At 38.5% G+C, this 23,781-nt stretch overlaps 1 protein-coding gene across 4 annotated transcripts; it reads right to left on the reverse strand.

Moving 5' to 3' along the window:
* Positions 1–13,085: 13,085 nt before the first annotated feature.
* Positions 13,086–22,874, reverse strand: LOC147568983 (Pentatricopeptide repeat (PPR) superfamily protein). 4 transcript variants are annotated; one of them, XM_086655431.1, is made up of 4 exons: positions 22,224–22,874; positions 22,029–22,118; positions 14,579–15,526; positions 13,086–14,035 (listed from the first exon to the last, which is right to left on the reverse strand). In XM_086655431.1, exons 1-4 carry the CDS (start codon positions 22,546–22,548, stop codon positions 13,362–13,364), a joined length of 2,037 nt encoding a protein of 678 aa, XP_086511557.1. In that variant the 5' UTR covers positions 22,549–22,874; the 3' UTR covers positions 13,086–13,361. The 4 variants fall into 4 exon arrangements, with proteins under 4 accessions (XP_086511557.1, XP_086511556.1, XP_086511558.1 ...); XM_086655430.1 differs by having other exon boundaries at positions 22,029–22,124; positions 22,224–22,811; XM_086655432.1 differs by having other exon boundaries at positions 14,579–16,158; positions 21,705–22,124; positions 22,224–22,556.
* Between the last annotated feature and the right edge of the window lie 907 nt (positions 22,875–23,781).

Here is a 23,781-nt window from a genome sequence, read left to right on the forward strand (position 1 = left end):
TTACATAATGTATTTTAGTCATGATAATTTTTTCTTCAGTTAATTTTAGCTATTTACTAATATATCGCATGTAAATATTTTTCGGTTCTTACATTATATGAAGGGCCCCAGTTTAAAGTTCGCACCGGGCCTCCAAAATCTCAGCCACGCCACTGCCAATCAACTATGGAGCAAGTTGACCCCTTTTAGCCAATACATTAGGAATTGGGATGCTTTATCTAGGCTATAAGCCTAATGTATCTATATTTCCTTGTCTTTTGTCTGTGTAATGGATGGTTAGCTATCTAGGCTTCTGCCATTGCATTGTTTTTTCTTTAATGATACTATTTTATCTTCTCCAAAAAAAAAATGGTTCATCGTAACAACCACATTCTCCTGACCTGACCTTTGTGGCTGTAAGACCAATCAGACGGACTTTTCAAAAAATTCCAAGGAAAAAGTTCATCTATGTAATTGTATGACTCAGGCAAATCGTATACTACTACTACTTAGCATTTAGCTTAGGGTTGGGGTTTAGAAAGTAATACCTGCAAAGAATGACGGAGCAACCACCTGACAGCTCAACGTAATGATTGCAGGTTGGGCATCTACTCCATTTATTGCTTCTAACCATCTCCATGAACCTAACGTCGTTGATGTCCACGACACAAACGCCGCCGCCACCGCCACCACCACCTCTATAGGTATGGCATTTGTGAGTGTCCACCCATGGAACCATGCAAGAAAAACACAACAATCTCTTGCAATTAGGGCATGTTGATTTCGATATCCGTATACGACCATTTCTAGTTCCAGTTGATGATCTAATAATTTCACACTCATTCAAAATCAGCTCAGAACAGTCCCTGAAAGGGCAATAAACTCTGCTGTAAGCAAACCCACCTTCACCTCCATTACCTCTTGAAGAAGAAGATGATGGTTGAAGTAGTACTAGGGTTTCGAAAAGAGAAAAACACCATCTCTCAAAAACTTTAGTTGAGATTATGGAACGGCAAGAAAGAGGATCAAGAATTAGGTCACAATTGACATCAGGGCATTTGATTTCAGATGTGTTGTTTTGAATCACCTGAACCTCAATGTACTTGGCAATGCAATCTTTGCAAAATGGGTTATGATTAGAACAGTCACTGTTCTTCTTGTTGATGAATCTCTTGCTTTTTTGGAGGTATGGTTCTACACAAATTTCACAAGTAAAGGTACTCATCGTATATATCTTCTAGGAAGAAGCTAGGGTTTCCTTTGGCAGCTCATATATTACCGGTAAAATATGAATGAAATTTGATGATCAATTTGTTAGATATTTGGATAAATAGATATCACATTGACATCGGATTTAGTTTGCTAGATTTCCTGGGATGATCAGAGACAAGGGTTCCTAAACATCCCAACTCTCCTACTAGTACTGCCCAAGAATTAACAATCAAGTTTCTCACAATCTGGCAGCTTCTTGCTTAGTCCCTCATATTTGACCTACTGCTGAAATGGTCCAAAAATGTTAACTTTGATACTGTTTAGTCCTTAAATTTTTCTGTAAAAGTTATGTATAGATTGATTTACAGAGCAGTTTTGGGCATGTATGGAAACTCTTTATATTAGATATGTTTTCTTTCTCTGTTCTCCTTCTATGTCTCTCTCTGTTCTCTTTCATCTATAGATTGATTTCGCAAAGAAGATTTAATCTTGTATAGATCTCTTTATATCATATGTTATCAACATATAGATCTGTGTAAGAAACCCTAAAAAATTTCCAAAAAAAAAACCCTAAAAAGAAAACTCGTGACCCGACCGCCCGAGTCCGCCAAAGTCCGACCGGGCACGCAGGCTCTCACGGGTCGCGGGCACTGAAATTTGGAAAAGTGACCGCCCGATGAGTCCGACGGTCATTAGTGGGCTTAAGATTTTCGAGCCCGGTCCACTCGAGTCCGAGAACAAAAAGTCTACGGGCGTCCGAGCTCGACCGATTCCCACCCCTCGTCAAGTTAGCTAAGATCTCATGCATAGGTGGACCCTCCAATTTTGCGTATCTCCAACGCAAGTTTGAGTTGGACAATTAAACATTGCATTAATTCTGGGGAAATTTATAAGCAATGTCCTTTATTGTTAAAGGTAATGTATTTTGCAAGTTTGACTTGGTCCATTCATTGTGACCAAGTTTAGTTAAAGACAATGCTATTTTTGAGGGTTAATCTCACCCCCCGGCAAAATTTGGTGGAGGAAGAAGAGAAAGCAAAGAAAAATAGTTTAGTCAAGATCGTCGGGTGGAGCCTGCTAGCGACTAGCTAACAACAGGTCAAGCATTGGTTGAGGCATTGCCTTTAACCAAATTAGGGATTACCTTGAGTGAGATTTCTTTTAACAACTTTGGGCATTGCCTATAAGTCTACTTTTTTAGGGTCCACGGGTTTTAGGCCCAAAATAAAATTCAAAAAGGGATTAAGGTCCAATCTTCTCAGAAAATAGGATTTTAGTCGTTTTCCCTTTTGGAAGAAACATTGTTGATACATTATGTGTTATGTATGACACATATAAAAAAAAAAATGAAATTAAGTAATGAAACTTTAACAATAAATAACACGTTATTTATGAAACAAAACAAGAATTAATAAACAGAAACACACTGTAACTTTGAAATCTAGACATACTTTAACTATACTAATTGTGGTTTGTTGTAGAAATATAGGTAATTGATACTAAATAACGTGTATATTGCGAAACAGGTAGTACGTTTGAAATCAATCGAAAAAATCTGAGAAAAAAAGAAAGAGAATTTTGGGGATTGGTTTTCAAAAGTGGGTTTTTTCTTATATAAAACTGGGATGTCAACGGGGCGGGTTTGGGACGGTTCATCCCCTTCCCAACTCCGTCCCGTTAGTAAACGGATTTTACCATAACCGTCCCAATAATTAATCGGGGTGGATATTCAACTACCATAACTGTCCCAATTAAAATTTGTTAAATCATTAACGCCCCGCCCCGCCCCATTTAATATAAAACGAGTCGGGTCGGGTCGGGTTCAAAGTATTTTGTTTCACAAAAGTTATTTTAGTTTGACGTAACATAACAATTGTTAACAAAATTTTGTAAGACTTTGAGTTTATCAATCATAAACACTACAACTACTTAAATTATATAAATCATAAAAATACTTAAATTGATAATATAAAGTTAAAGTTTTAGAACATAACCTTAAATAAAACATATATTTAATATATAACATACTAATCGGTGCGGGGCGGAGTTTACTATCTAAAACCAAACCCGCCCCAAACCCGAACCGTTTAATTAACGGGGCGGGTTTGGGAAAAACCCCGTCGGTTCGGACCAAATTGCCACCCCTACATAAAAGGTTATAATGGGTATTATGATTAAATAAAAATGATAGAGATCTGTTTTTTCTATAGAGATGGGTCAATTTGGACTAAATATCCATTATAATTATTATTTTTGCTTAAAATCCTATATTAATATTAGGGTGGACTAAATGTGTGTTTAGGGGTAGATTTTTGGACATACCTTTTTATTTCCCTTATTACCCTTCCTTTAAAAAAAGCCGCGGCATTGGGGAATAAAGAAAATTCTCCGGGGAATAAATTCTTGAGGAAATCCAGATTTTTTTTGAAAATTCTTCGGGGAATAAATTTTTATGGCGAATACAGAATATATTTTTTTGAAAGTTCTCCTCCATCTCATCTGTTCCCCCTGCCACTTCATCTTCTCGACACCTCATCATCTTCTCCGGCGAAAGTCGCAGGTCGGCGACCTTCAAACATAAAAAAAAAAATTATTTTCTCTCTCCTCTCTCTCTCTCTAGATTTTTTTTTCTTTTCTCTCTCTCTCTCTAGAACAGATCATCTAGTGAGAGAGAAGGTATGTTCTCACGAACAGACCTTTCGTGAGAACAGACCTTCTCTCTCTCTCTAGATCTGTTCTAGAGAGAGAAAAAAAGGGAAAAAATTAGAGAGGGAGAGGAGAGAGAAAATGAAAAAAAAAAAATCTTTTTTATGTTTGAAGATCGCCGGCAGGAAAAATGATCGGCCGGCGACTTTTGCCGGAGAAGATGATGAGGTGTCGAGAAGATGAAGTGGCAGAGAGAACAGATGAGATGGAGGAGCCTTTTTTATAGCATCTTCTAAAATTAGAAGCCCCTTAGCAATAAAAAGAAACATAAAAAGTCAATCTTATTTGACTAGTTTTAAGAAAAGTCTTTATTCCCCGGAAAATTTTCTTTATTCCCCAAAGCCGCGGCCTTAAAAAATAATTTATCTCTATCAACTTTATATTTTCCGGCGCCACAAATGGTCGTTGGCAGCTTTGCAGACCGGCCAACCGTCGACGACCTTCATGAAGAAAAGAATTTTATTTCTTCTTTTCTCTGCAACCTTTTTCAAATTCTATTTAATCCAGATTTAAGAGAAACCCTCCCAAATCTACTGAGGATGAAGAGGGTTTCTCTCCCATTCATCGTCCTCGGAGCAGTAGTTATTCCTTGTTGGTGTGTTCTTTAGCAACAACAGTTCACAGCCATTAAAGATGCAACAAATCAGAAACAACGGGAGTTGCAGCAAATTGTTGTTGCTGCGGAAGACGACGTAGTGGTAAACGTCCCCTTCGCCTTCCTCAACAAATATCAGAGATTCTCTTCGAGACATGACACAAATAGAGAAAAGAAAAGAACAAGAAAGAAAAATTGTTCCTCATGAAGGTCTTGGACAGTTGGCCGACCGATCCAGTTGTTAGCGACTATTTCTGGTGAAGGAGAAGATTAAAATAACAGAGAGGGATTACTCTTTATAGAATGGGCATAAGAGAAAGAAAAAGGTTAAGTGCTAAAGTTGATTGACTGTGTTAATAGAAGACCGCCTTTTAGATTTATGAAAAGTGTGGAGCTAAACAGAAAGTTGGTCACAAACTAAAGGTCAAATAAGAAATAACCCCTACAAATATTCTCAAAATAATGTCTCTATTGAACTTAATTTACACTGGTTTGAATATTGGTCCTAATAAAAATTGCAGCTGGAGTTAACCCTAGAGGCATGTATTTGATACACATCAAGCGCCCCTTGCAAAATCAAACTTTTGGTAGGGGAAATAAAGAATCAAATTTTTGTTTAGGTGGAAACTTCAGAGTATTGGGTAGGTTTTTCTTCTTTTTTTTTTTGTTACTGAGAGTATTGGGAAGGTAAGTTTCAACCCCAATATTTAGAGATGCAATTTCTTGATCAAGCGGCTAAGAGAAGTGACTAAAAGGTCAATTTTGGGTGGAAGTGTTGGTAGGCATAGATAAGATATTGGTATATTGCTATCATTTTTGCAGAAATATAGCATCATATAGTCTCCCAATATAGCTCAGTTTAACCTAATTATCATGATCATCGCATCAAACTTAATCAAATGAAGCTCCATCCAAGGTCTGGTTCGTAGCAAGGAAGGTTCGATCCAATTAGGGAAAGGCTGTAATCATCACGTTTCACACCTTTGGGCAGTAATAGGCAAACGAAGTCTTCAACCACGAGCAAATCAAGCATCAATGATCAATACTACCATCGTCACTGATCGTAGTTAATAGGGAAGTTCCTTTTTATTCCCACACTTGGTATTAGATTTTTACAGTTTATTTATATTTGTTTCTCACCTAAATCAGTGTTTGCATGTGTAGTTTAGCTTTCATTTCCCTTCTGATAGTATTGCCGACTCCATCATAAACCTTAGGTTGTAGTGGTCTTCATCTTAGATTTCTCAGAAGTGGTAGTGTGGGTAGTTTTGTTCCAGGTGATATGAGAGTAATTAATTAGCTAAAGGTTTCATCCTGATTTTTTCTTCCAATTTTGTCTTTGATTTGAGAAGGAACCCATAACATTCCCACTAATCTCCTCTGAGGCCTAGTGATATTCACAGTTGCCATCCTTCCCTATTAATCTTATATCTTTCTTTTAGTTCATCTCTGGTTAGACTAGTTGGTTTTGCATATGCTAATTCTTCAGGTCTCGAGTAGCTAGGACTTTCAGTTTTCTTGGCTCTCTCATAGAGTGTGAGTCTTTATCTTGTGTTTCAACTAATATATAGGTAGGTTTCCGTCCCACTTCAATAGTAGCGTCGAACCGGATTCCGATACTTTCAATCGCCAACAACCTTTCTCCAATAACAAACAAAGGATCACAACTTGAAACCATTTGAAGCAAGAAGCAAGCAGGAGAAAGAAAGAGTTGAGTGAAGGGGACGATCAAAGACATCCACTAAAGATGTACATCTTGTTGACTTTTCCTTTGACCGGCGATTAGGAAATCAGTAGAAACAATCAATTGGAGGCAGCTGCGGGAGGAGATCACTGCTAAAATCTTCAAAATCAAGGCTTATTTCAGATAACTAGGGAAGTACCCTTACTTTGCTTTATTTTCTTCTTATTAGTAAAGTATTTTAGTTGCTCTCCTTCCCTCTATCAGCACATAATATTGTATCCCCATCTCTTTGCCTTCCTCTCAAATTTTTAGTTGGGTAGTGTGTGCCAGGTCTCCATCAGATTTACATGTTCACCTTAATCCTCTTAGCTGTACATTAGTTAAGTTCTTTTCATACTGCATGAAACTAAAATATTTATGAGGGATAGGCGATTTAGTTTCTTTGTTGTCTTTGCTTTAATATATATGTTATAGTTCAATATATAGGTAATAGTGTTAGCGATTGTCTTCTTTCATTGTAGTTTATGTATCTGTATCTTACTAGCTTCTCATTATAGTTTGTCTGCTTAGTTAATGCTCTTTATTTTTCTATTTGTGGTGCGCTTCGGGAGTGCCTTTATACTTTTGGTCTCGGGGACTTTAGGTCTGCCTCTATTCCTTAGTATGCTGAATAACACCCCCACCATGGATAATCCATCCATTTTAAGTTGGAACGTGAGGGGAGCCTCAACTTTCCTCACTAAGAAACACACCCTCAATATTATCATGAAACACAAGCCGGACATCATTTTCCTTTCGGAAACCAAAAACAAATCTTACAATATGAACAAACACATTCCCATCTCCAAAAACTACTCTAGTTACTTTGTGGACCCTATTAACAAAGCAGGAGGCCTCGCTATTTACTGGAAGCACCACCTCAACCTCAAAGTTATATACTCGGACAACAACATTATTCAAGCTGAATTGAAGAATGCCAGCTGGCCCACTCCCATCATGATTTCTGGCTTCTATGGGTCCCCTTACCACAAGAACAAGTTGAAGCCTTGGAAAACTCTCAGTCAGCTGAATCAAGACCAAGAGAACCCTTGGGTGATGATTGGGGATCTCAACTCTATTCTTGATCCCATAGAGAAGAGTGGCGGCTCTAAAGGGTCCTACTCTAATATTACTAAAATCTTGGAGATTATCAATAAATTAGGTTTATTAGATTTAGGCTATCAAGGTAATCCCTACACTTGGAGTAATAAACAACTTGGAGAGAATCTGATTCAAGAGAGGCTGGATAGGGCAATGGCTAACCTTCAATGGCTTCACCAATTTCAATCTTATGGAGTCACTCACTTGGAAGCAGTCGGATCAGACCATTTGCCCATCCTTCTTGACAACAAAGATCCTAGTCAAACTACCCCCAAACCTTTCAAGTTTATCAGAACGTGGATGACCCACCCTGACTGCTATAACTTCATTGCTGACAATTGGGAACACATAAAACAATATCAGAACGCCAACAATATTCAACAAGACCTTAAAAAGCTTAGCAAGCAGCTATCTAAATGGAATAAAAAGGTCTTCGGTAACATAGAAAATAACATTAATCAGATTACAAAAAGCCTTCAGAATAGTAAATCAAAAGAGGAAGTCCACAAACTCACACTCGCCTTGGAGGAGCTCTACAACCAGCAAGAGAGTTTATGGAAAGAGAAATCAAGAAACAACTTTATCACCTTAGGTGACAAAAATACCAAATATTTTCACTCTCGGGCTATTCAACGCAACAGGACCAACAAAATCAGTGCTATCAAAGATAAAGAGGGAGATTGGCACGAAGATATAAAAGACATTCAAGATACCTTCACTTCACATCTCCTTGATATTAGTACGACGATCAATCCTGTAGAAGATCAGAATACTCTCAACCTTTTCACTCCCACTATCACGCAAAATCAGAACAGAGACCTACTAGCTATTCCAGATAAGGAAGAAATCGATTGGGCTATTTATAGTCTCAAGAAAGAAGCTGCCCCGGGCCCTGACGGTTACCCTCCTTTTTTCTTCCAATCTAACTGGGAGACTGTCAACGCAGATATCTATGACCTGGTTCAGAATTTCTTCAAAAAAGCCTACCTTCCTCCTGATATAAATCATACTCACATCTGTCTGATCCCCAAAACCCCTATCCCCCAAACCCCGGACTATCGACCCATCAGTCTCCTGAACACCACTTACAAGATCATCACCAAGTTGTTGGCTGAACGTTTCAAACACACCTTAAACCATATTATCTCTCCCTTTCAAGCAGCTTACGTCCCCGGTCGACAGATAACAGACAACATCATTATGGGACAGGAAATTATCCACTCTTTTAAGAAGATGAAAGGTTCAGCTGGATATTTCGGTCTTAAGTTAGACATGTCCAAAGCGTTCGATAGAATAGAATGGAAATTTCTTATAGACATCATGAGAAAACTAGGCTACGACGAACATTGGATTAAGATGATCTATACTTGCATCTCTACTTCATCAATGTCAGTGCTTATTAATGGTCGACCAGGTAAAACTTTTTACCCTTCTAGAGGTATTCGACAAGGTGACCCGCTTTCCCCATTTCTCTTCACTTTAGCTATGGAAGGCCTAAGTCGTAAGTTGATGATGAATAATAATCAAAATAGGTTTTTGGGTTTTCCTACTTATCATACAGACTTTGAGATCTCCCACCTCCTATTCGCTGACGATTGCATCATTTTTGGTAAAAACACAATAGACAACATCCACATCCTCAAAAAGATTCTTCAGGACTTCTGTGATAGCTCGGGTCAAATGATTAATTATGCTAAATCCAACATCTTCTACTCAAAGAATTCACATCCCAAGTTCAAAAGACTGATTATGCGCACTCTGAAAGTTAAATATGCCTCCGCCTCAGAGAAATACCTAGGAGCCCAGCTGTTCATTGGAGCACAAAAAACCAAAGTATTCAAGGATATCCTGGAGCACATCAAGAATAAGCTCAACAAGTGGAACCACTCGTTCCTATCTCAAGCTGGTCGCACTGTGGTCATCTCAGCCATAGCGGCGGCCGTACCCCGATACCAGATGCAGTGCTTTGCAATTCCTAAAGGAATAAGCAAAAGCATCAAGGCCGTTCAACGGAATTTCTGGTGGGGTAAGTCGAAAGGTATTTGCACCAAAGCCTGGTCTTATATCTGCACTCCTAAAAAACTTGGAGGGCTAGGGCTTCATCTGCCAGATCTGGATAATACAGCTCTCCTTTCTAAGATGGCCTGGCGGCTCAAGACTGAACCAGAAGCAATATGGGTCAAACTCCTTAAAGCCAAGTATTTCCCGCACTCCAACACCCCAGGCCCTGCTAAATCTCATCACTCCTGGAATTGGAAGACGATCAGAAAGCACTATAGCCTTCTTGATGATCTATCAACTTGGGAAGTGCAATCGGGTAATGACATTAACATCTGGACTGACAATTGGATCCCTGAAATCAATGGAACTATTCAGAACAACAATCAATCCGATCTTACCAAAGTAGCTCAACTTATCTCGAACAACAACTGGAATAATGAAGTGCTCAGAGCCAACTTTGACGTTAATACTCAGAATCTTATCAAAACTATCCCGGTGAACAGCGAAGGTAAAGACCAGCTCAAATGGAAACTTACCAAATCGGGTAAATTCACGGTTGCTTCCATGTATCAGCACCTCAGCAATAATAACAGTAATCACAACCCTAACAACCATAACTGGAATTTCATCTGGTCTCTCCCGACCGTTCCGCGCATCAAAATGTTCATCTGGAAAGTCTGCACCAAAGCTATCCCTGTTAGGGAAAGAATCAGAAAATACATCGACAATAATACCACTTGTCCCAACTGCACTAGTATAGAATCTATTGAACATGCTCTTTTACACTGCGCTTTAGCTAAAAACATCTGGTTTAACTACAATATTATATCTGAAAATATTACGTCCATATCTGACTGGATCTTCTCTTGGGAAAATCATATTCATCTTTGCTACACTAGAGATAATATTCACTTTTCGACCATTTTATGGATTTTATGGAAAGTGAGGTGTGACCATTGTTTTCAATATGAAATCAATAACCTGAATAAAATAATCAGAATGATCGAAAACTTCCCAAAAATCAATATGAAACAAGAGAAAATAAATCATACTTCTAGTGAGAAATGGCAACCCCCGCCCCAGAATTTCATTAAGGTGAATGTTGATGCATCTTTTACTAATATAACATCCAATGTGGGAATTAGCTTGATTGTTCACAATGCAGAATCGAAATTCATAGAAGCGAAAGTAAAATCCACTAGAGCCAGAAACAATGAAGAAGGAGAGGCGATGGCAATCTTACTCGGCCTCGAATGGGCGAAAACTAATCAATTCAAGAATATAATTGTAGAAAGCGACAATATTAATCTCATCAAACATCTTCACAATAAACATCACACGTTACACTGGCAATCTTTAATCCACATCCGGAGAATTCGAGAAAGCAGAAAAGAATTCGAAGAGGTGAAATTCAAGTATACGAAAAGAGAACTCAATTCCAGTGCAGACAGATTAGCTAAATGGGCAAGGAAGAAAAACGCGAGCAAAGAGTGGAAGAATGTACCTTGTATTTTAGTTAATAAATATTGTAATAACGCTGTTATTTAATCTATGAAAGCTAGTTCAACAAAAAAAAAAAAAAAGATGATGGAAAACTCAGCTTCGAGAGAGAAAGTCTGGTTAGTTAAATCCTAACCGACATTAACAAACTACTTAACAGACTAATATTCACCACACATATATGACACACGAGTGAGGTGAGTGCCTATAACATTTCTCTCATTAGCTATTTCAGTAGTGTAGGCCCGTAGAGAAGGTAGTTAAGTTTGGTATCTTCTCCCTCCTTGAGCTCTATATGATTCATCTTACATCCCCCCTCAAACAAAGCATTATGAAAAATCATGAGTTTGTGTCTGATGTCCTGAAATTGAGCAAAGACCAATCCTTTTGTGAAGATATCAGCTAAATTAGCATCTGAAGCCACAAACTTGATAGGCAAATTACCATTCTTCACCAGGTCTACAATGAAATGAAAATCGATCTTTATGTGCTTTGTTCTGGCATGAAACACAGGATTGTAGGCCAGAAACTTGGCTTCCATATTATCACATAATAAGTCTACTGCAAAAGTAATTTGATGAAGCAGTTCTTCGAGCAAATACGATACCCAAAGAAGTTTTGCTGGTTATATCCTTGAGCTACAAGTCTAGCCTTGTATCTCTCCAAGCTGCCATCAGATTTGTACTTAATCTTTGAATCTCATCCTACATTGTCTAGCAGTATGTCCCCATTTATAACAAATTGCACAAGGGATAGTAGTATAATCAAAGAAATTGTTTCTTGGTTGATTTTGAAGCTGCTTTTGTTTAAATTGATTCCTTTGAGAAGGATCAAAGTATTGATTTTGGGTGCAGGTTTCTGATTCAATTTGAATTGGGTTGCTCTATTTTGAAATTTCTTGACAAAATAAGATTGACTTGCTTCTTATTGTGCTTCTTGTTCTTTACGTCATTGTTCATGATGAATTAGTCTACTTCTTAATTCAACAAAGGTTAAACCACCATCTCTATTTTGTATTGCTATGATGGACGGAGAATACTCTTTCCCCAAACCTTGTAGTGCAATTCTTGTTAACTCAGAGTCATTAACCTTGTCATTAACAGCAACATGGGAATCAGCAAGAGACTTAATCTTGCTCAAGTATTCAGAAACAGTGTTAGAACCCTTCTTGATATTCTGAATTTGATTTCTCGATGAGAATTTTTGAGCTTCAAATACTTGGAGAAAGACAATTTCAAGATAAGACCAGATTTCTCTAGAGGTTTTAAGTCCCAATATGTCTAAGGCTATAGAGTGTGTTATTGTGGCCTTTATACAAGATTTGACAAAACTGTCTGTTTTCTGCCATTAAAGATAGGTTGGATTAACTATGTCTCTTCCATCAACAACGATCAATTGTGATGGTTCAGTATATGTTCCGTCAATGTAACATATAAGATCGTTCCCAATTAGGATTCTCAACTTGATCTTTCCAAACAAGAAAGTTTAAACCATCTAACCTAACAGATATCAAACTAGTAAAATTAGGATTGTACGAGTTCTGACCTGAATTAGGGTTCGAATTCTGTGGTGGAGTATTATTCATCTTGAATCTAACCTGAATCTCTGATTCCTTGATACATAGTTTGCTATGAGCTCTTAGTTTCGATTTGAATCTGATCAAGAGAAATCGATTCGCTCTGATACCGTAAAAGCTTTGTAAATCTTGGAAAGTTTATTTCAATCACAAAGATTACAATTTATTAACATCCAAAACATCAATCTCTTCTTATATAGAGATGATGGAAAACTCAGGTTAGAGAGAGAAAGTCGGATTAGTTTAATCCTAACCGACATTAACAAACTACTTAACATACTAATATTCACCACACATATATGACACACGAGTGAGGTAAGTGCCTATAACATTTCTCTCATTAGCTATTTCAGTTGTGTAGGCCCATAGAGCAGTTAGTTAAGTTTGTTATCTTCTTCCTCCTTGAGCTCTATATGCTTCATCTTACAGAAATATTTCGAAATTTTATCCTAGAGTAGTAATTAGAGAATCGATCAATTTAATATTGTAGTTCATAGTCTCATGGAAAAAAAAAAATCCCAACTGATAGTAAACCAGTTCAACAAAAAAAAAACTGATAGTAAACCAGGTGTTGTTAGAATCCAATACACGTACTAATTGAAGCTATGGATTATGGCTGGGCTTCACTACAGAATTTGATTATGACTGAAAGGAAAAAAAGAGGCCAACTTCCATTCTACAGAAGAAAAAAATGAAAAGCAAAGATAAATAGATATGACATTAATCTCCTTATTGTCAAACAAAAATAACCATAAAGCACTCTTAGACTCCTTTAACATAACCACACACATTACTCCTATAAATCCAAATAACAAAGACCAAAATCAAACAATCTGCACAATCTCTGAAACAAGCTGAAAGACAAAAAAAAAAAGTCAAACCTCACTCCTTTTTATCTACACCTAGTTTTTATTTTCGTTCCGAAAATGAGCCACTTGAAATAAGTTCATTGCTGTTTCTCTGAGCTTCTAATTAACCACCGAAGACGAGCAACACATGAATGGTATCCAGTGTTTGTTTTTCCTCTTTTCTCTACTCATTGCTACCGGAAGCCTCGCCGGAGAATTCCATTCTTTCTCTTCATTACTTTTTGCAGTTACATTTATCTTCTCTTCATCAACTTGAGCATCAGTTTTCTGGGTTGGCGGAAGTGTAGGATGGGTTTCTGCAGTTTTCGCCTTTTCATTTACCTCCACTCCCACGGCATTTGTTGGATCAATATTACTCTTGGCTGAGTTTCCATTATCCTCTTGGGCAATTGGAGCATCAATTTTCTGGTCTGTAAGATATGTTTCTGCAGTTTTCGCTCTCTGTTTGCTCTCGAGATTAGCCTCAACCAGGAGACTTTTTAATGGAGTATGTGGTTTCCCATGATTCCAACTTGTTTCCTTCTCAGTGATATCTTCAGTTTCCTTTCCCCCTTCAGATTCATTCACAACTTGAGTTATAGACGGAAGAGATCCCATTTCTGAAGACGGTTGCACCTGTTGTGGGTTTTCTACTGCCTGGATTTCAGAAGTAGCAGCTTTTATGTCTCCTTCCTTGCTAACTTCGACTAAGGGAGCATTTTTTGTCTTCTCCGAGTCGGCTATTTCCGCCTCCTCCAGTGGTGAATCTTCAGACTTGGAAGCATCAATAGAATCTGCAACAAATAAACCAAATCAACCAAGATTTTGCATAAGCATGATCAGTTCGACATCAATTTTCTTATAATCTTTACCTGCATTGATTACTAAAACAAACTTATAGAAGAAAAATCATTGTGTCTAATGATGGTATATCTAAATTATAAGTAGGAACTTAGGTATATAAGCTTTATGGAATTACTATTCATTTTCTTTCTTATAGTTCAGATGAGTTATTTTGCGCTGAAGTACAAAACGATAAAAGCAATAGTTTTAGACACATGTACCAGAGAGAAAGAGGGTATGGTCTTAGGAAGTATAATTAAATGCTTAACTAGTTCCCAGCATAAACTCTGTCATGTGGCTGACTCGTCTGAACGGCTGATTCGGGTTTACTTTGCGTTCATTTGATTCAGACAATTCAAATTTAGACGAGTCAAACGAAGTTAAATTCAAATTATGAGAAAAAATAAGCACCACCTCAGTCTATGGTAATTCAGTTATACGGTCTACTTGTCTACTTCATAAAAAGGTGTAGACATATAAAACCAAGAATGTACCTGATATAAAGTCCCTATTGCCATTCGCGCACTCGGTTTGGCTAATTGGATCAACAGATAAAACTGGAGGTGCAACTGTTGTAGTTTCAGAAGAGATTTTGGCATTGTTGTCTTCAACTTTACCAGAACTTGGAAGACCCAATTTACTTTCCGCTGCCGAAAGCATTACTGACTCTTCGATTGTGGTATTTTCAGGACAATTCTGACTTAATCCAACGTCACCACCATGGTTTAATTCCATCTCTTCGTGAATTGATTTGGTGACCAAGCTATCAGCATTAGTGTGCTCAATCTGAACTTCGGTTTCGCTAGATGAAGATATAGTAGCAGTTTTACTAACTTCAAGTTCTTTTGAACCTTCCTGAATGTCTTCATCATGGCACCTAGGTGCATCAGAGATAGTTTCAGTCAATTTTTCCGAGACACGATCTGCTACAATCAGTGATTCAGGCATCTCAGAATTAACTGCTTCAGAAACACCAGCCTGATCACTCTTGGCATCAATCCCTTCATGAATTACAACATCAGAGGAAGAAACAATAGTTTTCTCATCAGCTGCAACTACCAAAAGAGTTTCAGATACTTCTTCTTGCACTCCAAATGAGGAAACTATTTGATCTTTCTCTGTTTCGGTAGAAGATAAACCGTTAATTTTGGTACCTTTAAAGGCTTCTTCTGCTAAGTCTGATACAAATTCTTTACCAATAGAATCTTTTGTCACAGAATCGTCTATTTGACTTTCGACGAGTTCTTCCTGAATCACGATTTTGCTACCATTCTCTTCTAGCTGAAGATCTTCTTCGACAACTTGGGTTACTTCCACATTGCCTTCAATACTTTCACCTCCCTCTAAACTTGAGGTGTGGTTTAGGTTTGTGTCAGTTACCATCGGAGCTTCTACATTTTCTGAAGTGTCGTTTGATGGATCTTTTGATACTTGGTTCGTACCTACAGATGAAATTTTAGGGTTAAAATCCACCACCTAAAAGAAAATATAATTATGAAATGGAACTCGCTTACTAACCTTTTGATTTCCAAATTTTACTTCAATACAAAGATAAAGTAATCCAAAAATATAATGGATGGAGACTACTAGTAAAAGAAAACCATTATGGAAATAAGATAAGGTTTCCACTTTCCACATTTGTGACGTGGCCAAATGGAACAATTCAATTTTATTGTCGATCATTGTTCGGCGAAAGAAGCATTTTCTCTCATATGCAATTGACCGACCCAAATCTGTATTAACATTTAATTCATGTTGAACTTATTTCACTTCAAGTAATAGATACATGTTAAGCCATGGAAGGTCAAGTATAAAGGGGGCGAAACAACCAAGAACGAAATTACAGGACGAGATCGTAGGGCAACTAGAACCCTAGTACAAGTGAAACACAAGGGAACCCTTACTATGATGTGCACTATGCATCTCGTCCCTTCGGCAATACAACTCTAGTTCCTATCTGATTCCTCGCCCAAAAAATGTAGGGTTATTAACAGAATATAAGATCATTATTGAAACAAAAAGACCATAAATCAATCTAATCTTCGAATTGTCAACTCTAAAGAGATCACAGGATCTATTGTGAAGAGGTACTAACCTCTTGATGATCGACTCGGATGAAGCCGAGGGTGATGTAGCAATATCTCGGTTGAAGCCGAGAAGTGGGAAGGAGATGCTCTCGGTGTGAACCGAGAGGAGGAGAAGTAACTCTCGGCTGAACCCGAGAGCTATGATAATGGCTCTCGGGTGAAACCGAGAGCGAGAGAAAGAGTAAACTCGGTTGAATCCGAGAGGACTGTGTAGCAGCTTCGGGTGAGACCGAGAGATGGAGTGAGAGAGCTTCGATGATGTCGAGAAGAAGAAGATGTTGATCGTGAGAGAGATTAGGTAAAACCTTTGTTTATTCACAATAACATGATTATTACATTATGGTTTGATCTCTTTATATAGGTTTACATTGAAGAAGTTTTAGAAATAGAAAATAGAAATAGAAAAACTAATTACTACAACATTCCTAATTAAACTAGGACTAGGATTCCTAATTATAGTAGGAAACCTTTTCCTAATCAATGGACTAATCCACTCGGTTTAGCCGAGTGGAGTAGACTCTCTAACACTCCCCCTCAAGTTAGAGCGGGAATGGAAGTAACGCCTAACTTGCCAATAATGTGCTTGAACGGTTCTGCCCCAAGTGGCTTTGTGAAGATATCCGCTAACTGATTTTCTGTACTGGTGAAGCGTGTGGCAATGACGTTGTCTTTAATCTTTTCACGAACGATGTGGCAATCTATCTCAATGTGTTTTGTACGTTCGTGGAAGACGGGGTTATCAGCAATGTGGAGAGCGGCCCGATTGTCACAGTAAACTGTCATCGGGTCAGAGTGATTGATTCCAAAATCAAGTAGTAAATACTTGAGCCATTGTAATTCGCATGTGAGGATGGCTAAAGCTCGATATTCTGCTTCTGCCGAAGATTTTGCAACTGTGGGTTGCTTCTTTGATTTCCAGGAGAGGGGGCTGGATCCCAACAATGTGAAATACCCAGTAGTAGATCTACGGGTTGAAGGACAGCCAGCCCAATCCGAATCACAGTATCCTGTAATATGGAGAGAGCTGTCTGCGGATAAGAAGACTCCTTTATCAAGAGTACCCTTCAAGTATCGTAGAACGCGATGAGCTGCGTCTAAGTGTACTTGGCTAGGTGTTTGCATGAATTGACTGAGGTTGTTTACGGCAAAGGTGATATCCGGCCGTGTAACCGTTAAGTAAAGTAATCTGCCTATGAGACGGCGGTAAACTGACGGATCTGGTAAAGGTGTACCGTCAGTGGGACTGAGGCGGAGTTTTTGTTCCATTGGAAACTCAGAAGGACGTGCAGCGGTGAGTCCAGAATCTTTCAAAATATCAAGCGCATATTTTCTTTGACATAGAAAAATGCCTTGTGATGAGCGAGATACTTCGATACCAAGGAAGTACTGTAGACGGCCCATATCTTTTAGTGAAAAAGCTTTATTTAAGAATATTTTTAACTGGGAAATAGCATGATCATTATTTCCTGTAATAATTATGTCGTCAACATAGACAAGGACATAAATTTGAGTGGAGTGAGATCGAAAAGTGAAAAGAGAATAGTCACTTTTAGACTGAGAAAAGCCTCGTTCGATGAGAACGGAGGAAAACTTGGAAAACCATTGCCGGGATGCTTGTTTGAGACCATAAAGGGATTTATGGAGACGACATACCTTAGACTCCCCCTGAGATGAAAAACCGGGGGGTAATTTCATGTAAACCTCTTCATCGAGGTCGCCTTGAAGAAAGGCGTTATTGACATCCAATTGATGGAGATTCCAACCTTTAATGGCGGCAATTGAAAGAAGGACACGAACGGTTACTAATTTAGCAACCGGAGCAAAAGTGTCATGATAATCCAACCCCTCGATTTGGGTGTATCCTTTGGCTACTAAGCGGGCTTTATATCGTTCTATAGAACCATCGGATTTGAACTTAATTTTATACACCCATTTACAACCGATGGGCTTTTTACCGGGTGGTAAAACAGTGATTGTCCAGGTTTTATTATCTTCCAAGGCTGAGATTTCCTTGGCCATTGCCTCTTTCCAATGAGGGGACTTCATTGCTTGAGTGAAAGAGGTTGGTTCGGTAGTTGATAAAACCGAAGAGAGAAATTGTTGATGAGAATTTGAAAACGAATTGATGGAAAAGTAGTTTTCAAGAGGATATTTAATATTGCTTGTATTGGAACACACGTAATCATCAAGGTGACTAGGTGGTCGGCGGGACCGGACTGGTCGGCCGGAATCGGCAACAGCGGTGTCGGAAGAAGGATACGGCAATGAGGATTCATTGCTCGTCGGTGGAGTATACTGTTCTGGAGGCACTCCAGAGACTGGATCCCCATCACGGTCTGCTGAAGGCACTCCTGATGGGGAAGATGGTCCTGTGTGAACAGGGCCTGTAGGCGGGTCATCGGGGGTGTCTGAAGGCACCCCCTGTCCCGAATTCAGACTCGCCGGAACAGCAACAGCAGGTTCATCGTTGAATCTGCTGCTGTCCGGCGGTGATATTGATCGAGGTTTATCGGTTGCCGGAAACTCGAATGTGTCGTCGTCGTCGATGGAGATGAAAGGTGTCGGGCGCGAGCTAGACGGTTTATCCGTCGGTTCGGTTGACATCGGAAAACGATTTTCAAAAAAAGTCACATCACGAGAAGTATATATACGTCGTGTGGAGATATCATAAATTCGATAACCCTTTTGTCCATTAGGATAACCAAGGAAGATGCCGGCGGAGGAACGAGCGTCCATCTTGGTGTTGACCAAAGGGATTCGGGCGTAACAAAGACAACCGAATACACGTAAGTGTGTAAGATTTGGAGGAGAACCCATGAGGACTTCATGAGGTGATTTTCCATCAAGGATAGGTGTAGGTAACTTGTTAATGAGATAGACGGCGGTTAGGACGCACTCTCCCCAAAAGTAAAGCGGGAGATGAGCTTGAAGGCGTAAAGAACGTGCCACTTCAAGAATGTGACGGTGTTTGCGCTCAACAACTCCGTTTTGTTGAGGTGTATAGGTACAACTACGTTGGTGGGAAATTCCTTTTTCAAGAAACCAATGTTGTAAAGAATTGTTCATAAATTCGGAACCGTTATCCGAACGAATTGTCTTAATATTGCAATTGAATTGCGTGTTAACGTAATTAGAAAAATTTATAATTAACGTATTTGAGTCCGATTTGGAACTCATGAGAAATATCCAAGTGCAACGAGAAAAATCGTCAACAAGGGTCAAAAAATAACGACACCCGGAGGTGGAGGGAACCGGAAAAGGACCCCATATATCGGCATGAACTAACTCAAATATATGAGTAGAAGAAGAAGTACTAAGTGGAAAGGGTAGCCTAGTTTGTTTAGAAAGTGGACAAACATCGCACGGTACTTTATTCGATAAAAACTTAAAATTTAAACATGGAAGTTTAGAATTAAAAAATTGAAAACGACTAAAGGATGGGTGTCCCAAACGGGAGTGCCATAAAAGAAAAGACTCTTGACTAGAACTATCTAAACTTGAAACCGAAAGGATGGGACGCTCCGTGCGAAGGAAGTAAAGATCATCATGAAGACTACCATGCCCAATCTCCGTCCTCGTTGATCGGTCCTGAAAAACACACAAATTGTGGTCAAATAGGACGGTACAACGAAGTGATTTAGATATTTGAGAAATAGATAAGAGATTAAATTGAAAAGATGGAATATGAAGCACATCTTGTAAATAAAATTTATTTGAGAAATAAATTGTACCAATATGATCAACCTTGATTCGGGAACCATCCGGTAATCGAACATAGAAATCCGGAGGTGCAAGAGAATAAGAAGAAAATCGAGAAAGATTTGAACAAATATGTTTAGCGGCTCCCGAATCAATGACCCAAGGAGGATGATAAGAGGAAGAATACGTACCCGTTAAGTTGACAAGAGGATCCTTGTTGGTGCCCTTAGAATTGGTAGATGTGGGCTGTTGAGATCGTTCCAATAGAGCAAGGACGTTTTGGTATTGTTCATTGGTTAAAGAAGTTGCTGTAGGCACCCCCATACTTTGATCTAAAACCGAGTTGGCCCTAGGGTCTTCTCGAGTGCGATTTCGATTGCGTTGGCCATAATTGGGTGGATAACCATGTATCTTATAACAAGAAGTGACGTCATGACCATGAATCTTGCAATTGTCACAAAAAGGTCTAGGTCTTTTTGTGCGTTGCCTCTCCGAACCGTTGTAACGGTTTTGATTATATTCATTGTTACCAACGGCAAGGGCAGCATTGTTGGAGTCGATATGCATAGGAGTAATGAGATTTTGTTGAACCTCTTCTTGTTTAATAAGGGAATGAATACGTAGGATTGATGGGAAGGGTTCAATCAATAGGATTTGACTCCTAATTGACGAGAATCGGTCATTAAGACCTTGGAGAAATTCCATAGCTCTATCTTGATTTGTTCGATCAATCAAGGATCTACCATGACCACATGTACAAGGCTCGGTAATTAGCAAAGAGTTGAGTTCATCTTGAAGAGCCTTGAGTTTGGTAAAGTATGTGGAAACATCAAAATTATCTTGTTTGAGACAAGAAATAGCTCTCTTCAATTGGAATATTTTGGGAGCATTGCTTTGGTGAAAGCGATCATATAGATTGTGCCATATATCAAAAGCCGATTCATCATATAAGATTGAATCACGAAGAGGTGGATCAACGGAATTGATGAGCCAACTAGAGACGAGATCGTTACATCGTCCCCATAATTCTAATTCTTTTGGATCGGTGGGTTTTTCAATGCTTCCATCAACGAAACCAAGTTTAGCTTTAGCCCTTAAGGCCTTAGTCATTCCTCGTGACCATGAGGAGTAATTGTCACCGGTTAGAAGCGGTGTGATGAGAATAGTAGTAGGAGAATCCGAGTGGTGAACATCAAACGGCCCACTATTGGTGCTAGGATTAGCTTGAGAGATTTCCGAAGATTCGGCGGTAGTCATCTTTCAAAAAAAAAAATTTGAATTCTTTAGGCTCTTATACCATGTGAAGAGGTACTAACCTCTTGATGATCGACTCGGATGAAGCCGAGGGTGATGTAGCAATATCTCGGTTGAAGCCGAGAAGTGGGAAGGAGATGCTCTCGGTGTGAACCGAGAGGAGGAGAAGTAACTCTCGGCTGAACCCGAGAGCTATGATAATGGCTCTCGGGTGAAACCGAGAGCGAGAGAAAGAGTAAACTCGGTTGAATCCGAGAGGACTGTGTAGCAGCTTCGGGTGAGACCGAGAGATGGAGTGAGAGAGCTTCGATGATGTCGAGAAGAAGAAGATGTTGATCGTGAGAGAGATTAGGTAAAACCTTTGTTTATTCACAATAACATGATTATTACATTATGGTTTGATCTCTTTATATAGGTTTACATTGAAGAAGTTTTAGAAATAGAAAATAGAAATAGAAAAACTAATTACTACAACATTCCTAATTAAACTAGGACTAGGATTCCTAATTATAGTAGGAAACCTTTTCCTAATCAATGGACTAATCCACTCGGTTTAGCCGAGTGGAGTAGACTCTCTAACATCTATGAACGCGAAAATACGCTTTTCTTATCTCTCAATTGGAGATGCTTTACTTAATTATCTTTCTTACTGTTTTCTTGAATTCTTTCTACTTGAACTTCACAAAGGTGTTTCCTTTCTTAATGTAATATAAGTACAAGATGAAATTAACATTATATGCTTTTTAGTTCTCTAACTAAATTGAAAAATTAAAAGATCAGATCTTTGAATTAATAACTACAAGATGAAATTAACAGAAACCCACAAAAAAGAAATCAGAACTTAAGCAGAAATTAGATAATAAATTGTTCTAAAATAAAACTGAAGACAAAAAGAAAAGCTTACTATCAGTTGCAGTAATGGCGGCTTCTTCTTCAGATTTAATTAATACTTGTTTATCAGTTTCAGCATTACCCTTTACGTTATTGCTTGTTTCTGCAACTAATTAACATAAATAAAACCAAAAACCAATTCAAAACAAATCTTCATTAATTAAAGTAAAAAAAAAATACCCAAAAATAGAAGAGAAATCAAACAAACCCTTATTATGATCTTCATCAGAGTGATGTTCATCATCAGAAACAACTAAATGGGTATCATTTTCTGAATCAATAACCTTAAACCCTTCAAGTTTTCCACAGACTTTCTTGTGATGTCTGCGATGTTTAGAACTTGGATGAGGGTTTGGGTAAGTCCAACCACATCTGTGACATACATGATGAGCTTCTCCATGCATTTTTACTAGTCCAACAAGAAACAGAGAAATTCTAGAGAGAGAGAGATAGAAAAAGAGTGAGAAGGTGGTAATAGAGACTAGAGAGAGTATATGGATGGATGATGGAGTAGGAGGAAAATAGTACACCATGTGCGCACATTAATCTTAGGTCATTCTCTTCACCTGCTTTTATTGTTTATTGTTAACTACTACTTTCTTTTGTTGACTAACCTGCGCTTTCTCTACTCGCTAGTCTTCCCAATAATCAAACCTAACTCTCCACTTTTCTCACCTCACTTTTTTTTTTTTTTTTGCCCAAAATTCTACATTTTTTTTCTTGGACAAAACTAAACAAACAAAGGACTAAGAGACTAAATAGTTGGAGAGATCTTGAATGGAGTATCAAGTGCGCCCGCATTAGTTCAACAAAAAAAAAAAGTGCGCCCGCATTAGTATTTTTCTTTCCCTGTTTCGTTAGTTTATCTGCTTGCGCGTTGTTTTGCCTAGGAATATAAGTGAAGATGATGCTCTCGAATTTGTCCCTGAGATTGGAGATATTGTCCATAAGTTTCTCGGATTGCCATTGGATTGATGTGTTGTTGTTGTGGAGGAATTAATCGAGTTCTGATTATCGCTCTAGATGTGGATGTGATGGATCTTTAACTCTGGTGTCCATTGTATTGCACACATTATTGCCCGCCATTCGCCTTCTTTTGCATTTTGTCCCCTGATGGTGTATGCTAATGCAATCATGAAAACTGCTTGGTTATCGCGCATGATACAACCAATGCCTGCCGGATCTGAGAGTGACGTGAAGGAGGCATCAACATTAATTTTGATGAACGGGGCTTCTGGTGGTTTCCAACGGAGCAGGTTGTCGTTATCTGTGTTGGTCTTTTTCGGATTTGAGCTAGTTGTGGTTCCTTTTATTATGGTAATAACCTGCATGGGGGTTTGCTTCTTCGTAGAAAAACATTTTTCACATCTTGCTTTCCAAATAAACCATAAAATCTTTGCATAGAGTGCGACTCTTTCCGTATCTAGATCTTTCCATTGGAGAATCCAATCTCTGAGACTGGTAATATTATCTGTCATAAGATTAAAGTGAAACCAGATAGGTCAAGCATAACAATAGTGAAGAAGTACATGAATAATCGTTTCGATATTTTCGCAGTACACATAATTGTGGACGTTACCAATAAAATTTCCAATTTTGTCTCGCACGGGTAGACTATTCGTACAACATTTCAATAAGAATAGTTTGGTTATCGGTGTAGTGGTTATAGTCCAAATAAAGTTCCATTCCAGGTTCTCAGATAACGATACATAGATCGGATAGTGAAATTACCTGATTTGGTTAAGGTCCATCGTATTGTATCTTCC

The sequence above is a fragment of the Eschscholzia californica genome, unplaced genomic scaffold (assembly GCF_041429995.1).
Source record: "Eschscholzia californica isolate CP2 unplaced genomic scaffold, dmEscCali1.0.p SCAF_1, whole genome shotgun sequence".
Lineage (NCBI taxonomy): Eukaryota > Viridiplantae > Streptophyta > Magnoliopsida > Ranunculales > Papaveraceae > Eschscholzia > Eschscholzia californica.

Coding starts and splice junctions, on each gene's coding strand:
- LOC147568983 (XM_086655430.1), bottom strand. CDS start 22,548: ATGGTGTACTATTTTCCTCCTACTCCATCATCCATCCATATACTCTCT. Junction 22,125..22,223: donor TGATGAAGATCATAATAAGG/GTTTGTTTGATT, acceptor TATGTTAATTAG/TTGCAGAAACAAGCAATAAC. Junction 14,036..14,578: donor CAATAGGGACTTTATATCAG/GTACATTCTTGG, acceptor TATTTGTTGCAG/ATTCTATTGATGCTTCCAAG.